The sequence below is a fragment of the Phycodurus eques genome, chromosome 6 (assembly GCF_024500275.1).
Source record: "Phycodurus eques isolate BA_2022a chromosome 6, UOR_Pequ_1.1, whole genome shotgun sequence".
NCBI classification, from domain to species: Eukaryota; Metazoa; Chordata; class Actinopteri; order Syngnathiformes; family Syngnathidae; genus Phycodurus; species Phycodurus eques.
This window is the reverse complement of record NC_084530.1, coordinates 5,333,013-5,350,498: the sequence shown is the minus strand read 5'-3', so window position 1 is coordinate 5,350,498 and position 17,486 is coordinate 5,333,013. Positions and strand designations below refer to the sequence as shown.

Here is a 17,486-nt window from a genome sequence, read left to right as displayed (position 1 = left end):
AACGTATTGTGAGGGTCTGATGGGAACGTCTTGCAGAATCTCCTGTCAGAAGGAGTTTCAACTCCCACCACCGACAGAACTTTGCTCATGTTCCGGGAGAGGCGCTGAACATGGTCCACTCGGACCATGTCCCCCGCCTCCATTGCTGAGGCGGGCGACTGGAGCTGTGGCCATAAGGTGGTCGGTCGGTGCCTGTCGTGGCGGCAATCCCGGAACCTGTTGGTGGACGCCAACGGTCAGGGATGCCGTCAAGCTGAAGAAGGAGTCCAATCGGGCCGTGACTCCTGAGGCAGCCAATGGGTACCGGCTGGCCAAGCGGAATGCAGCTTTGGTGGTCGCTGAAGCAAAAACCCGGGTATGGAAGAGTTCGGTGTGGCCTAGGAAAAAGACTTCCGGACGGCTTTGAGGAAATTCTGGTCCACCATCCGGCGTCTCAGGAGGGGGAAGCAGTACACCATCAACACTGTGTATAGTGGGGATGGGGCGCTGCTGACCTCGACTCGGGAAATTGTGAGGGAGAGCGGTGGGGAGAATACTTCGACGACCTCCTCAATTTCACCGACACGCCTTCCCATGAGGAACCAGGTTCTCTGAGGCGGGCTCTCCTATCTCTGGGGTTGAGGTCACCGAGGTGGTTAGAAAGCTCCTCGGTGGCAAGGCCCCGGGGGTGGATGAAATTTGCCCAGAGTTCCTAAAGGCTCTGGATGTTGTGGGGTCCTGTTTGACACGCCTCTGCAACATCGCGTGGACATCGGGGACAGTGCCTCTGGATTGGCAGACTGGGGTGGTGGTCCCCCTTTTTAAGAAGGGGGACCGGAGGGTGTGTTCCAACTACAGCGGTATCACACTCCTCAGCCTCCCTGGGAAGGTCTATTCAGGGGTGCTGGAGAGGAGGGTCCGTTGGGAAGTCGAATATCATATCCAGGAGGAGCAGTGTGGTTTTCGTCTTGGCCGTGGAACAGTGGACCAGCTCTACACCCTCGGCAGGGTCCTGGAGGGTGCATGGGAGTTCGCCCAACCAGACTAGGTGTTTTGTGGACTTGTAGAAGGCGTTCGACCTTGTCCCTCGGGGAGTCCTGTGGGTACGGGGTACCGAACCCCCTGTTACGGGGTGTTCGGTCCCTGTACGACCGGAGTCAGAGTTAGGTCTGCATATCCGGCAGGATTCGTTCCCGGTGAAGGTTGGACTCCGCCAAAGCTGACCTTTGTCACCGATTCTGTTCATTACTTATATGGACAGAATTTCAAGGCGCAGCTGAGGCGTAGAGGGGGTCCGGTTTGGTGGCATCAGCATTGCATCTCTGCTTTTTGCAGATAATGTGGTTCTTTTGGCTTCAGCAAGCCATGATCTCCATCTCACACTGGAGCAGTTCGCAGCCGAATGTGAAGCGGCTGGGATGAGAATCAGCACCTCCAAATCTTGGACTATGGTCCTCAGTCGGATAAGGGTGGAGTGCCCTCTCCGGGTCGGGGAGGAGATCCTGCACCAAGTGGAGGAGTTCAAGTATATTGGGGTCTTGTTCACGAGTGAGGGAAGAATGGAACGGGAGATTGACAGGCGGATCGGTGCAGCGTCTGCAGTGATGCGGACTTTGTATCGGCCCCTTGTGGTAAAAAGGAGTTAAGCCGAAAGGCGAAGCTCTCGATTTATCGGTCGATCTACGTTCCTACCCTCACCTATGGTCACGAGTTGTGGGTCGTGACCGAAATAACAAGATCCCGGATACAAGTGGCCGAAATGAGTTTCCTCCGCAGGGTGTCCGGGCTCTCCCTTAGCGATAGGGTGAGAAGCTCGGTCATCCGGGAGGATCTCAGAGTACAGCCGCTGCTCCTCCACATCGAGAGGAGCCAGATGAGGTGGCTGCGGCACCCGGACGCCTCCCCGGTGAGGTGTTCCGGGCACGTCCCACCAGGACGAGATCCCGGGAACCACCCAGGACACGCTGGAGAGACTACGTCTTTCGGCTGGCCTGGGAACGCCTCGGGATCCCCCCGGAAGAGCTAGAGGAAGTGGCTGGGGAGAGGGAAGTCCTGCTAAAGCTACTGCCCCCGCTACCCGACCTCGGATAAGCAGTAGAAAATGGATGGATGGGTTAATTATTTTATTTTTTTTATCAGAGTCTGCCAAATCTTTTTTTTGGCCCATTTTGACCGAGGACATTTTGCAACATTTTACACTCTACCTCATAGCACAAAATACACATCACCTAAAATGCTCATATTCAATAAGTACTCAAATTTCTACAGTTTAGCATCAGGAAATACAAGTAAAAATTATGATATGGACAAAATACTTACCTGCCTAATAACTGTGCACATGGGGCATTTGTTGGAGAGATTCTAGTCTGCATCCTGACAACTTACAAGGTGCCCTTGAGCAAGGTACTAAAACAGCTCAGGGGCACACTCATTGTACCCGGAGAAAACCGACTCTGGCCAGGGAGAACATGTAAACTCCACAGAGGAAAGCCGGAGCCCGGATTTGAATTTGATTTGATTCGGGTTAGCGGATGTGCTAACCAGTTGCCCACCGTGAAAGCCATTAATAATTTATAAATAGAAAATACATTAAAGAAATAAAAAAACATGCTCATAAAAGTCGTACATAAAGCAGTAAATCAGTGCAGTAACTGTCCCATTATGAGCTATACTCTACTGATGACGGTCATGCGAGTGTAGACATTTACACACCTAAAATGACATCATTACTTTACAGCTGCAGGGGTTGGTAATCGAGAGTTGCTGATAGGCTCAGAGAGAAAAGGGTTGGGATTTTACAATAAAAGCATGAAGCACATGTCGAGGCCAAGTGAAAAAAGAGCCCTGGACATATCAGTTTTGCAAGTCTCCTGCTTTAGAGTCATAGTGGGAGAAAACAAGGTAAGGCCACATTTAGATTGATAAAATAACAGAGAGAATAGGTATTACCTGTCATTGTCGGTACCGATATATCTTTTACATTGAGTACTCGGATCATCTGTAAAGATGACAAGAAAAACAAAACAATCGCTACTTTAATGCTTCTTAATGTTTTTCTAATTTAAAATGGGTTTTTTTTTCAAGTTCCCAGGATTAAAAAGTGAGGTTTGAGGTTTGAGTTTCATAGGAATGGTCACACAATTTTAAAAGGTAGTGAAGAAGGGATTTGCTCAATTTTGCCCTGGTCATGTAAACATTTTATGGAAAACACTTCGTACAGTCGTGGCAACCGGCGGTGTATGCCCAGTGACTCACTGAGCCCCACTCCTTATCTTGAAATAGCAAATGAGACATGCTATGAGTCGGGCTGATAAATCCATATACTGCGTTACACGCCTTGCTTCTTTGAAATTATTCATACTGAACTCATAGAAGTCCACTATTTACTCATACTTAGTCAATATTCACTGAGTTTATTATGTGGCAACACATGCTGGATAACATAGGACAGCAGAACCTCCAAGGTTGAACATAACCAATTCCGTGACTCTTGTCGACCACTGTTTTGGTTGAATGGTTTCAGTAACATTTCAACATTCCTAACTGTCAAGTATAAAAAGAAGTTAATCACTGTTATATGAAGACATAAACAGAATAAACCCTTTCCAATAGCCCCGGATTTAATAGTGAATAATAACTGTGTCAGGCAAAGACGGCTTGTGTCGTAGATGCGCCTTAGGCATCTTTTTTTGAAAATACATTTGTCATACACACTTTGTAAAAAGAAGAACAACCCCTGTAAAGCGAGGCAATTCAATTAAACACGCTACCCGAACATTTAAAACAAATGACAATGTGCACATCAAAGCTGGAAAAAAAGCATTTCTTATTTGTTCCCATCATGGGAAAAACGCTATCCTTCTCTTCAATTGTGATGTGATGTGCTCAAGTTATGGCATATAGTACTGTACGTATCAAACCTTAATCACATCAATGCCATTCAAACAATGAGCATATATAGTCTATATTTTCATTGATTTAATGTCATTCTAAGGACAATTACAAGGTTGAATTGACCTGACATTATTGTAAGAAACGTTTGTTGAAACAACTTTTATTGCACAAAGATTATCATGAACAATCGGATGATGCTGATGGGGTACATGAATTTTGCTATGACAACAACGGGTTATTGTCATGGTGATTTGTCACATCCATCCATCCATCCATTTTCTTCACCGCTTCTCCTCACTAGGGTCGCGGGCGTGCTGCAGCCTATCCCAGCTGCCATCGGGCAGGAGGCGGGGTACGCACTGAACTGGTTGCCAGCCAATCGCAGGGCACATAGGAACAAACAACTATTCGCGCTCACAGTCATGCCTACGGGCAATTTAGAGTCTCCAATTCATGCATGTTTTTGGGATGTGGGAGGAAACCGGAGTGCCCGGAGAAAACCCACGCAGGCACGGGGAGAACATGCAAACTCCACACAGGCGGGGCCGGGGATTGAACCCGGGACCTCAGAACTGTGAGGCTGACGCTCTAACCAGTCGCCCACCGTGCCGCCGATTTGTCACATCAAAAACATAATTTCAAGAACATTACCATGTCTAGTAACCATGACAAATCTGATGTGTGGGGAAATGTGTGTATTTTCAAAAGATACGATGCTCGGTTGGTGTAACTCATCTCTCTCGATTGTGTCCATGTCTTCAGTTAAAAGATCGTGAGCGCTCCTTCTAACATGATGCCTATCGCTGAAGGCATGTCCCACATCATACCCAATCACGTTCTGAGAGTGGGTCAAACTATACGTCTGGACCCGCAGCAGGAGACAATCACTCAATGTTCACGGTCAAGTGAGCCCAGCAGTTGCCTTGGCGACGTGGATCTGGACATTTCCCTGGATAACCTCAACCAGCTGATGCTGGAAATGGATCCAACCTTTGAACCAATTCAGGTCCACAATAACCATCCGTGCATCAGTCCAACTGCAGGTACAGTATGAGGGCACACTATTAAATCTTGATTAACATTAAGAGCAGAGCAATAAAGCAATAAGTGAAGCAACACTCAGGTAACAGGTAAATGTCACATGTAAATGGTATTCAAAGCATAACACTGAGGTCAGCAAAAGGCAGGTTCCGTCAAAGACATCGTGGTGAATTATTTTGCTCACCAATTCTTCAATGTTTAATTCCTTTTCAAGAAAAACAAGTGTACCCACCCTTTCGGCGTTTCCCCCACTTGTATTACAGGGTAATTGCACCAATTCAGGTGTTCTGGGACTGCTGCCCAGACTATGAGCCACACCCTGGCACACAAAGAAAAGTCACATAAAAGTTTAATAGTGGTGTACAGGTGTCCTTTGCCTTATATAATATACAGTAGAAATAGATCATCATTATCTCCTGTTGTTCTTGTAGTAGCTATGTACGTTGTATGTGCCTTTCTGTGGTTATCCTAAGGACGCAAACGCTTACGAAGAAAATACATGAATAATTAACGGAGATGTTAAAGGAGTGAGCCTCCATTTGCTAAACACAGGATTTCCTTTGTAATTAGAGCACGAGGGTACCCAGCAACCATCACGGATTGTGCGGCTTCTTTATGTACATTCGTTATTGCTATGTAATTTTGGCTGCAGAAGTTTTTGGTGTGGCTCCTTCTATGACCGCAATGTTTTATTTTACTGATTGAATGAATTGAATCCAGTTTCCATCAACACAGAGAGGGAGACGTAACCTGAAGTGAGCAAGAACAAGTTGGAACCTCTCTCAGATGAGTGACACAACAGAAAAATTGTCCAAAATAAAACAGCCAGTTTGGAAGGTTTACTCTGTGTTGTGCAGGCAGGTACCTGCATGAGCATTTTTTCACAGCAGTTTGTGTGCGTACACTAGCCAAACCCTTTTAGTCAATGCAAACCAAAGCATCAAAGTATGAGCATGAAGACAAATCATGGAGCCTGCGGGAGTTGTCAGTTTCATATTTCATTTTTCCTGCCTTAACCTTTTTGACCGCACATATCTCATGGTCTCTCTCAGAAAGATGCTGCTCCTCGCCCACGGTGTCCCCCAGTATCCCGATCCCCAGAACCGCCACTGTCAGCTTCAGTCCCTCAGGCACGCTGGTGTTTTCTGAGTCCCCCTCCCGACCTCCTCTGCCATGTGGGAGTGCACCAAGAAGAAATCCTTCAATGAGGCATGACATAACCTATTCCCAAGCATCCCAACGCTTATCCTACCCAAATAGGAACAGCGCTGCCTCGCTACTCTCCACATCAACATGTTCAGATACCAGCTACATCCTTGGCAGGTACAACTTACTAACCTATTCACTTCCTTCGTGAACAATAAGTAAAAACGGATCATTAACAACCTTACTGTATGTATACTTGCACAATCCAAGGATACAAGAGTTCAATTTGCATTTACAAAGTAAACCAGATGTTTACATCCACTGTATATATATATATATATATATATTTTTTTTTTTCTTTTTACTGTTTGACATAAAATAGTGAATAATGAGAGGAATAATTATGTCGCCAATATTTCATGACTTTTTTTGAAAGTCAGACGTTTACCTACAGTAAGATTACTGCGCCTTTAAACAATTTGAGAAAACCTAGATGATGATGACATGTCTTTAAAGCTTCTGATTGACAACATTTGAGTTAATTAGAGACACACCTCTGGATGTATTTGAAGGCACACCTGAAACACACTGATTCTTTGTGTAACATCATGGGAAAGTCAAAAGAAATCAGCCAATATAGCAGGAAGAGCAATGTGGAATTGCACAAGTCTGGTTCATCCTTGGGTGCAATTTCAAGATGCCTGAATGTGCCACATTTATCTGTTCAAACAATTATACACAAGTATAAACACCATGGGAATGTCTAGCCATCAGGAAGGAGACGGCTTCTGTGTCACAGAGATGAACGTACTTTGTTCCGAAATGTGCATAACAACCCAAGGACAAAAGCAAAAGACCTTGTGAAGATGCTGGCTGAAGCTAGTAGGAGTGTGTCATTATGCCCGGAGAAATACGTACTGAACCACCATGGACTGAAAGGCCACTCTGACAGGAAGAAGCCAGTACTCCAAAAGACACATCAAAAAGACAGATTACAGTTTGCAAATGCACACAAGGACAAAGACCTTCATTTCTGGAGACATGACCGGTGGTCCGACAAAACTAAAATTGAACTCTTTGGCCTAATGAGCATTGTTATGTTTGAAGGAAAAAGACGGACGCTTGCAAGCCTGAGATGGCCATCACATCTTTGAAATACTGGAGTGGCAGCATCATATTGTGGGGTTGTTTTTCCTCCATGAGGGACTAGTGCACTTCACAAAATAGTCGGCATCATGAAGGAAAGAAGATTATGGGGAAATATTGAAGCAACATCTCAGGACATCAGCCAGGAAGTTAAACCTTAGGCGCAAATGTGTCTTCCAAATGGACGAAAATCCAGTCTATACAGCCAAACTGATTACTAAGTGACTTAAGGATCAGAAAGTCGATGTTTTGGATCGGCCATTGCAAAGCCGTGATCTCAGTCCTATTGCAAATTTATGGGCAGACATATAAAAGGCATGTGCAAGCAAGGCGGCCTCCAAACTTGGCTCAGTTACACCAGTTCTGTCAGGAGGAATGGGTCAAAGTTCCTCCCAACTATTGTGAGAAGATCTGTTTGATCCAAGTCATGCAGTTTAAAGGCGACGGTACCAAATAGTAATGACAATGAATGTAAATTTATGACTTTGAAGAAAGTAAAACAAACAATCCTTCTCTCTTTAGTCGGACATTTTAGCAAATACAAATAACTTTAGTCATCCTAATTGACCTAAAACAGAGCAAGTCTATCGCGTATGTAAACTTCTGGTTTCAATTGTATAACTGCTCACATTCAGGAAGCTGTTAATGCACATACTCTGTTATTTTTTGTGGTTACGCTTTGCAATCTGGAGAACTGCACTGCGGCATGCTAAAATCTGGTTCTAATACTTTGATGTGCCCGTTATGTTTTTAGCCAATGAGATATTCATTCAGTATTACGGTTCAGTTGTGATTGTCGTTTGCCTAACCTAAATGATTCCGTTACAATAGCATTACCTTTTCCTCCTGTAATTAAAGCTAAACTAATCATAAAATAATAATCACCAGCTCTCTGTATGATGCATGTTCTAGAAGGCCACTCTCTGGTCATACTGATAAAAACATCATGACGTGTACATATACTCATCCTCTCTGTATAGCACCTTATCTTTGGCCAGCGAAGATGCCGACGGTCTCGGGTCAATCCTCTCTCCCACATCTGGAGCCTACAGTGATGGGTGCAGGGCGAGATACTATATTCCTCAAGATGGCTCACATAAACAAGGACAGGAGATGCCAACCAACTGCTCAATTAGCAGCCCTGAGCAGTCACTCTCTGGTTCTTTTACTGATATTCCTATGTTGCTGATTAATGGCGTACCACACCAGGACAACCAGGAATCTCCTTCTGCAGAAGACAAGGTCACACTGAAGCCATTTACTCATCACGGTGAGTCCGAAGTGTTGCTGTTGTGTCTATATTGGGTGTTCTTTTCGACACTTGACTCCAATGAATACATTCCATGGATATTTTAGGTTCTGAAGCCGATTTAAGTGGGAGTCAGTCATCAATGAAATTTGTTATGGACTCTTCAAAATTTTGGTTCCGTCCACATATAAGCAGAGCAGAAGGTGAGCGTTATAAAGCTGGTATGGGGCACATTTTGCAAAACAAAATCACAGGGTTGTGATTTCTCATAATAGATTCTGACAAAGGTCACCAAACATGGCTCAATGAAGACCTTTGCAATGAAAAAATGCAATGCTTCACGCAATAACAATGTCAAATAATGTCTGATCCAACTCAGCTGAGGCCTTTGTGAAGGACAAGGAACCAGGAAGATTTGTGGTGAGAGACAGCACGACATACAGAGGATGTTTCGGTCTTGCGATGAAGGTTGACCAAACAGTAACCAGTTCTTCTGCAAGTGAAGGTATCGGTAAGTTTCATTTGTGGCTTTGTGGTTATTTTAGTAGTGGGTTTTGAAACGTTACAGCTGCATTTTGGCCAAGCATATGGAACCCAACAAAAGAGAACGATGTCAAGTTTTAAAAGGGGCCTAAGGAGTCACTTACCCGAACCCATAATGGGTTGAGCACGTTTGTTTACACCCTCTCTGTGGCAAGAAACAAGACACTATTTAAGATATTTTTTTTCCCACCCACAATATAAGTTGGGCCATGGTGTTAAGAACGTATCAAGACAAAACAAACAAACAAATGTTTAAAAAAGAAACAGGACATTTTTTTTTTTTTTTTTTATGACAGATGTAGATGACACCAGCAGAGATGTGATGGTGCCACGCCAGTTTTAGACAGGCGTATCCCTCAAGCAAAGACATATGCCGAACATCATGATGATGAATCTTGTTACAAACAATTACTATTAAAATAAATATATAAATAAATAAATAAATCATATCAAGTCCACTCATGCCATCCTCCCATCTTAAATTAAAAACACAAACCTTCAGGCTCAATATTACTGTAACTTTTATTTGGTACACTGAAAGGGAGAGCAGTCCACTTTGTTGCTGATTACATTTTTTGTGCGCGTCTCAAACAGGAGGAGAGAGCAGCTCCCAGCTTGTCAAACACTTCCTTATCGAATCAACAGCAAAGGGTGTTCGCCTTAAAGGCTCTCCTCAGGAACCATACTTTGGTAAGGCCAACAACACTTTGTTTGTTCAACCTTGTTGTAAAAACAAAAATCAAGTTTTTCTGTCACATCTGAGTGGGCCATGTTTGCCTTTTTGGCATGTGTTTGTTGTTTTTCTTTTTTATTCAACGGTTGAATTAATCAGCTGTGACAATTATCAATGTTCATCTGGACCCAAACATCTGCACCGGAAGGGTGGGAGGTGTATTACTTAATCTGCTTCCGTATCATATTTTGTCATGCATAGTGTGAAATTTCTGCAAAGTTTAAATAATTTATTGTGAAACGAACTTGTGTTCGTGTTTTGCGTCCCCCCCCCCCCCCCACACACACATATATCCAGTAGTTTCCCCACTTCAATGTTTAAGATCATCAAACAAATGTAAATATCAGACAAATATAACGCAAGTAAGCATAAAATGCAGTTTTTAATTTGTGATTTCAATTATTAAGGGGGAAAAAAACCTATTCAAAAGCTGCCTGGACCCGTGTGAAAAAGTAATGCCCCATTTTTTTGAATCATGAATTAACTGCGATTAACCACATTTTTGGGAAAGCTGAGTTCATTTTCAATGACCACACCCAAGTCTGATTACCTTCAGACCTGTTCATTCAAGAAATCACCCAAATAGAACCTGTCTGACAAGATGAAGTTGGTCAAAAGATCTAAAAAAAGCAGGAATAAAAATGCCAACATACATAAATGAACCCAAGCGCGAGTGACGACTCATCCAGGAGGTCACAATGGAACCCAGGACAACATCTAAAGAACTACGGGCTTCCCTTTCTTCGGTTGAGGTCAGAATTCATGACTCAACAGTAAGAAAGAGACTGGAGAAAGAACATAAAGGCTTGTCTTACTTTGATAAAAACAACAACAACAAACAAACGAACAAACATCTGAATGATCCCTAAGACTTTTGGGAGAATATTCTCTGGACTGACAAGATGGAAGTTGAACTTTTTGTAAAGTGTGACTCTCGTCACATCTGATATAATATAACACAGCATTTCAGAAAAAGAACATCCTACCAACAGTCAAACATGCTGGTCGTACTGTGAAGGTCTGGGGCTACTTCACTAGCTCAGGACCGGGACGACTTGCTGAGCTTGATGGAACCATGAACAGAAAAGGAAGAAGAAGGTTTGGCCATAAATTCGCGACCTCAAACTGAAGCGGACTTTGATTCCGCAGCAGGATGATGATCCAGTACACACCAACAATTCAACTTTTGAATGGCTTAAAAAAAAAAAAAAAAAGAAAGTTTTGGAGTGAACTAGTCAAAGACCGGAAATGAATCCGATTGAAATCCTGTGGCATGACCTTAAAAATGTTGCTAAAGCTTGAAAACCCTCCAGTTTTGCTGTATTAAAACAATTCTACAAGGAAGAGTGGGCCAAAATATCTCCACAGAGATGTGAAAAGACTCACTGCCAGTTATAGAAAAAAGTTGAATTCCGTTGTTACTGCTGAGGGTTCCCCAACCAGCTACTTTTTCACACAGGGCCAGGGTAACTGAATAGTTTTTGCCCCCTTAATAAATAAAATAACCATTTGAAAAAAAGACTTTGAGAAGGGGGGCAAATAATAATGTAATGATTTATCATCCATGCGAGTATGAGAAGAACACACAGACTCCAAAATACACTTTAGAAATAAACAAATAATATAAAACTCCATCTACTGGATCTATCCCTAATGCAGAGTGGCTACTAAGTACAATACGGTATTTGCCTTGAGTATTTTTTAAACTTGTTTACAGTGCCAAAGTTGCTCTATTCATTAATATTATTTTCGATGATTTTGACTGGTTGGTGTTGTTGTGGTCATTCATTGTTGTTAAAAAATATAATTTGGTCATCTTTACAGGAAGCCTTTCTGCTCTGGTGTTCCAACACACTATTTCCACTTTTGCGTTACCCTGCAAATTACTGCTCCACTCCCAGGGTAAGGTGCGTGTGTTTGTGTGTGCGTGCGTGTGCGTGTGTATGTGTGTGATGATAAATGAATTAAAGGAGACATAGTTTTAGGGCGGAGCTAGGGCGTTGGGACAAAGCGAGCGGCTACTTGTGCTCAACCAGTCCAGAGTCTGAAGAGAAAAGCAAAATAAAGTTTTCTTCATTAACTTGACCTGCCTCTCAACAGGATTTGGTGGTGAAGAAGAGAGAAAAGACAAATCATCATCAGAGGAAAAGAAGGGAACAGGTAAGATGCTGTGATATTTTATATATATTTAGATTTATATAATTATGCAAATATTGAATGTTATGACGATGACATACCAGAAATATTTCAATATTCAAAATATTATTTATATATTATATAAATATGGCAAACATCAGGCCAAGTAAGCCATTACTGGTTAATGAAAAGAAATATATTAAAATGAATGTAAGTCATCCTCATTGTGACATCACCAGTTGGCAAAATGCAAAATGCAAAACGACATAATAGCTACTTCTGATTTCTTACCTTGCCTTTGTGTGCGGAACCGTACATGGGTCATTTTCATCGAATTTGATCAATAAGAGTAAAAAAAAAAGAAATACGTTCTAATTTAGAATTTGTTTTTTTTTTTTTTTTTAATGCCGCCTTGGTTTTATCTGGGTAAATGTCTCCTGTGCTGAAACAGCCAGACTTAAAATACTTTTTGGATGATTTAAAATTTTGGGCCTTCATAGTAAATACATGAAATACACTTCTTACATCATGGTAAAGACAAATAAGCTTCATAAAAATTGTGTGACCTGCACAATTTACGCGTTGCTCTTCAAATTCTGCGCATTACGAGTGCATCAGTGATCCTAACTACGCATTAAACGCATTACACTCTTGTCTTTATGCCGTTGTAATCATGGCAAAACTAATTAACAATAGTTCCGACACATTAACAAATTCAAACATATTCATTCATATCTCCGAAATAACACCATTTCTTTTGCTGTTGTGTGAATGCAAAATGACTGCCTCATCCTGGCACTTCACAGCTCAAAGATTCCTCTGGCGCATTGCAACAATTTTATGAGGCTCTCTCCACTGGGATTAACAGTAAAGACAGACAAAGACAGACCATTTGTCAAACAATGTACAATATGATGTATTTGCATTAGTTTTCATGGAAAAGCCATAAGACGCGATAGGAGGAAAATCCTACATTTCTAAAACTGTTATTTACATCCTCATAAAATGTGGCAACTCATGAAACTTTATTTGGGGCACATAACAGTGAAGACATTTTGGCATGAAATGTTTTAAACACATTACTTTTGAATATTTTTATTCCAAGAAACAATTATTAACGTTTGAATGATAACAAGTGACAATAATTCCTATCAGTAAAATGTACGAATTCATTTATTTCAATTTCAGTAAAGTAATGAATTGAGTGTGGCACGTCCGGACCGGGATTTGAACCATGAGGCAGATGTGCTAACCAGTCGGTCACCGTGTATGTTTATTGCAGCCTGCAATTTCATCTACCTGAATGCTGTCCCCACTGAGATGTTGACGGGACCTTGTGCTGTAGAGAGGGCGGTCTCCTTCACATTTCAACTACCATCAGGTTCTTTTGAACCCGCCATAGTCAACCTGAAAGTGTCTTTGAAGGGCATCACACTGACAGACATCAACAGGAAGTAAGGCGACACACATCCTGTCACGTTTCTCACACTGAGATATTGGGGGTAAAATTCTATGCGCGTGTTTTTTTTCTTCTAGGCAGTTTTTCAGACGTCATTACCCTGTTCACCTGCTGAGCTACGGCGGAAATGATCCCGGGGATCGAAGGTGAGCGTTCATTATAATGGAATTGCAGTGAATCCACACGCACACGACGCCAGCAGCGGGATGTGATTTTCAGAATATACTGTAGATCATGTGATGTTAAAAAGTAGAGCATGATTCCACAAGAAATTGTGTGAATGATGAAAGAGGGTGTCACTGAGCAGAAAACCAATTGCAGACTATGATGCTTTCTAATAACTAACATAACATCAAAGCGGCCTAGAGATCCCACCTGTGATCTTTTTGCAGAAAGCGTCCAATATTTGGCTAAATGTGACTGAGAAAAATAATAGCTTACATGGACCAAATATGCACAGCATTTTCTTCTGAGCGATTTTAATCATTTAAACGTTAGCGTAGCATAATAGTAATGATTACAAACCCCAATTCCAATGAAGTTTGGATGTTGTGTAGAAAGTAAAGAAAAACACAATCCAATGATTTGCAAACCCTTTTCAACCTATATTCAATTGAATACACTACAAAGACAAGATATTTACTCGTCAAACTGATGAACGGTATTTATTTATTTTTGGATTGTTTTTGCAAATATTCTCTCATTTTGAAATTGATGCCTGCAAAGTGTTCTCCAAAAGACGGGGAGAGTGGCAAGAAAAGACTAGGAAAGTTGAGGAATGCTCAAAACACACCTGTTTAGAACATTCCACAGGTGAACAGGGTAATTGGAAACAGGTGAGTGTCATGATTGGGTATGAAAGGAGCATCCCGAAAGGCTCAGTTGTTCACAAGCAAGGATGGGGCGAGGTTCCAGATTGTTATCAGTGCAAAGTTCAAAAGCCAGCCTCTGTGATTGTATGGGGTGTTAGTTCCCATGGCATGGGTAACTTGCACATCTGTGAAGGCACCTTTAATGCTGAAAGGTACATACGGGTTTTGGAGTAACATATGCTGCCATCCAAGCAACATGCTTATTTCACCAAGACAAGGCCAAGCCACATTCTACATGTGTTACAACAGTGTGGCTTTGTGGTAAAACAGTGCAAGTACTAGACTGGCCTAGCAGCATTCCAGACCTCTCTCCCACTGAAAATGTGTGGCGCATTATGAAGCACAAAATATGACAACAGAGACCCCAGACCGTTTAATAACTGAAATTGAAAATCAAGCAAGAATGGGAAAGAATTCCACCTACAGTACAAAGCTTCAACAATTAGTGTCCACAGTAAACAAATACTTATTTTGTATTGTTAAAAGGAAAAGTGATGTAGCATAGTGGTAAACATGCCCCCGTCTCAGCTTTTAAAGAACGTGTTGCAGGTATCCAATTCTAAAATGAATGAATAGTTGCAAAAACAGCAATCATGTTTATCAATTTGAACATTCAATATATTGTGCTTGTAGTGAATTCAATTGAATCCATCCATCCATCCATCCATCCATCCATCCATTTTCTGAGCCGCTTCTCCTCACAAGGGTCGCGGGAGTGCTGGAGCCCATCCCAGCTATCATCGGGCAGGAGGCGGGGTACACCCTGAACTGGTTGACAGCCAATCGCAGGGCACACATAAACAAACAACCATTTGTACTCACATTCACACCTCGGGGCAATTTAGAGACTTCAATTAACCTACCATGCATGTTTTTGGGATGTAGGAGGAAACCGGAGTGCCCGTAGAAAACCCTCACAGGCACGGGGAGTACATGCAAACTCCACACAGGCGGGGCCGGGGATTGAACCCCGGTCCTCAGAACTGTGAGGCAGACACTCTCACCAGTCGTCCAACGTGCCGCCTCAATTGAATAGAATTTGCACATAATTTTTTTTTGTTTTTATGTTTTGCACAATGTCCTAACTTCATTGGAATTGGGGTTTGTGAATAATACAATACTTTATAATGCACGATAATGCATTAATTTGAATGCCTCTCTCTCACTCGTCACATAATACATTTATTGGATATGCAATAGAACGGGGGGGGGGGGGGGGGGGGGGGGGGCACGGTGGCCAACTGGTTAGCAAATCCGGCCTCTCCTGAGTGGTGTTTGCATGTTCTCCCCGTGCCTGCGGGGGTTTTCGGCGGGTACTCCGGTTTCCTTCCACATCCCAAAACATGCATGTTATGTTGATAGAAGACTCTAAATTGTCCGTAGGTGTGAATGTGAGTGCGAATGGTTGTTTGTTTCTATGTGCCTTGCGTTTGGCTGGCGACTACTTCAGGGTGTACCCCGCCTCTCGCCCAGAATCAGCTGCAATAGGCTCCAGCATGCCCGCGACCCTGGCGAGGATAAGCGGTACGAAAAATTAATGAATGAATGAATGAAATAGAATTCAATATTCATGCAATAATAAAATAAGCGCTCTTTGGGCCAGCTTTAGCTTTTGGATTAAAATGTTTTCATTTCCGTTGTCTTTTCGACTTACAGCTAATTATTTTGCTGTTTTCAAAATATATGCCTGTTCATCGTGGTCTATTCTGCTTGTTCTTATTTGGGTCACGGGTGGGCTGGAACCTCTCCCAGCTGATTTTGGGTGAGGGACAGAGTACACTTTAGACTACTAGAGTACATTACATTCATACCTATGGACATCACCTGTTTTACCTGTTTTTGGAACGTACCCAGAGAAAACACGTGCAAGCACAGGGAGAACATGACAACCCCACATTGGAAGTCCAGAGCTCCAATTGGAACTCTGAAACTCAGAACTGTGAGGCAAACGTGCTCACCACTTGGTCACCATGCTGCTCGTATTTGAGACATACAGTATAAAATAGTTACTTGTTACACTATTGGGGAAAAAAACTGCCTTTTGATGCATTTTTTTTTTTTTTTTTTTTTCTTTGCTATTACAGGTGGATAAAAGGTTCAAAGTTTGGTGCAAGGTGAGTTGTTTTGCGTATAATTTGACCGAATAATGACTCATTAAATGTATGAGTTACAAGGCAATACATTTCATGTGTTATATTTCATTATGCAGTGTCTTTGACACAGTGGTTGTATCCTGTATTCCACATAATTACAGTGATTGCTTTGGTGTGCAGGATGTTTGGCTTTGTGGCGAAAGGTGTGGAAGCTGGCATGGGGAACGTCTGCCACGTCTTTGCTGAATATGACCCTCTGCAGCCCTGCAGCACAGCTGTCGGTGTTATTAAGGCTGTCATAGCCAAGTCATACGAGCACTAATACTGAAATAACATCCAACATTAGATACTTTGCACAAACTGTCTCTCGACTTTATTTTTTCAAGTAATAAATGCTTAGCGTTAAAGCGACATCAGGTGACAATATCACCTTAAAGTAACAGCTTTAGATGATACACCGGCTTGTAAGAGGCAGACTAACCTCTGTGTCATTGCCATGGCAACCCACACACTTGAGCCTACTCAAGCTGTCTGCAATATTGCTGGAGCAATCAAAACACCTCTTGAGTTTTGTTATTGCTAGTGTTTGGGTTTGCGTGACTAAATGGTACAAGGCTTGTACACACACGCTAAAATAATCGGACGTGTCATGACATCGACAAGTTCTCGGATTGTTTAGCACTTCGATTCAATGGCTTGGCTACTTTGGCTCCTAACATGTCTTTGTCAGAAACAAATTCTCTCTGTCGAGTTCAACTATGTTATCTACCACAGTGGCTTACAAAATATTTCACTTTGCCACTGTAGAAGGGACCGTTGGGCAGAAAACAAAACAGGCTGTGGTACTTTGAAAACCCTGATTGGTTAGTTATATAACATACAACAATAAATCAAACGTCAAATTTAGCTGCGATAAGGAGGGTCAAAGGCATGATATAAGAGGCCAAATAACAACCTAGCTTCATCAACCCAATAAAAGGTACATTTTGACTGATTCGCGAATGAAGATACAGTACATGTATGACTGATTACACATGAGACGAACATTTGTTTGTAACAAACAAAACGACGTTTTGGTGAGCTTTTTGTAAGGCAAATGCACAACCTTGATAATGTATACAAATAATGAAACTGGCACCTTTTTTTTTTTGTACAGCGTGATCTTTTATGCTAGTATATATATATATATATATAT

General features: G+C 42.3%; 1 protein-coding gene across 1 annotated transcript; it reads left to right on the top strand.

Annotated features, from left to right (window-relative positions):
- Window positions 1-2,124: 2,124 nt before the first annotated feature.
- LOC133404219 (tensin-4-like) lies at window positions 2,125-17,443 on the top strand. Its single transcript, XM_061679925.1, has 13 exons — window positions 2,125-2,880; window positions 4,636-4,916; window positions 5,967-6,237; window positions 8,187-8,476; window positions 8,563-8,658; window positions 8,835-8,966; window positions 9,593-9,688; window positions 11,556-11,633; window positions 11,832-11,891; window positions 13,150-13,321; window positions 13,404-13,472; window positions 16,283-16,312; window positions 16,472-17,443. Exons 2-13 carry the CDS (start codon window positions 4,664-4,666, stop codon window positions 16,611-16,613), a joined length of 1,689 nt encoding a protein of 562 aa, XP_061535909.1. The 5' UTR covers window positions 2,125-2,880; window positions 4,636-4,663; the 3' UTR covers window positions 16,614-17,443.
- The last annotated feature ends 43 nt before the right edge of the window (window positions 17,444-17,486 follow it).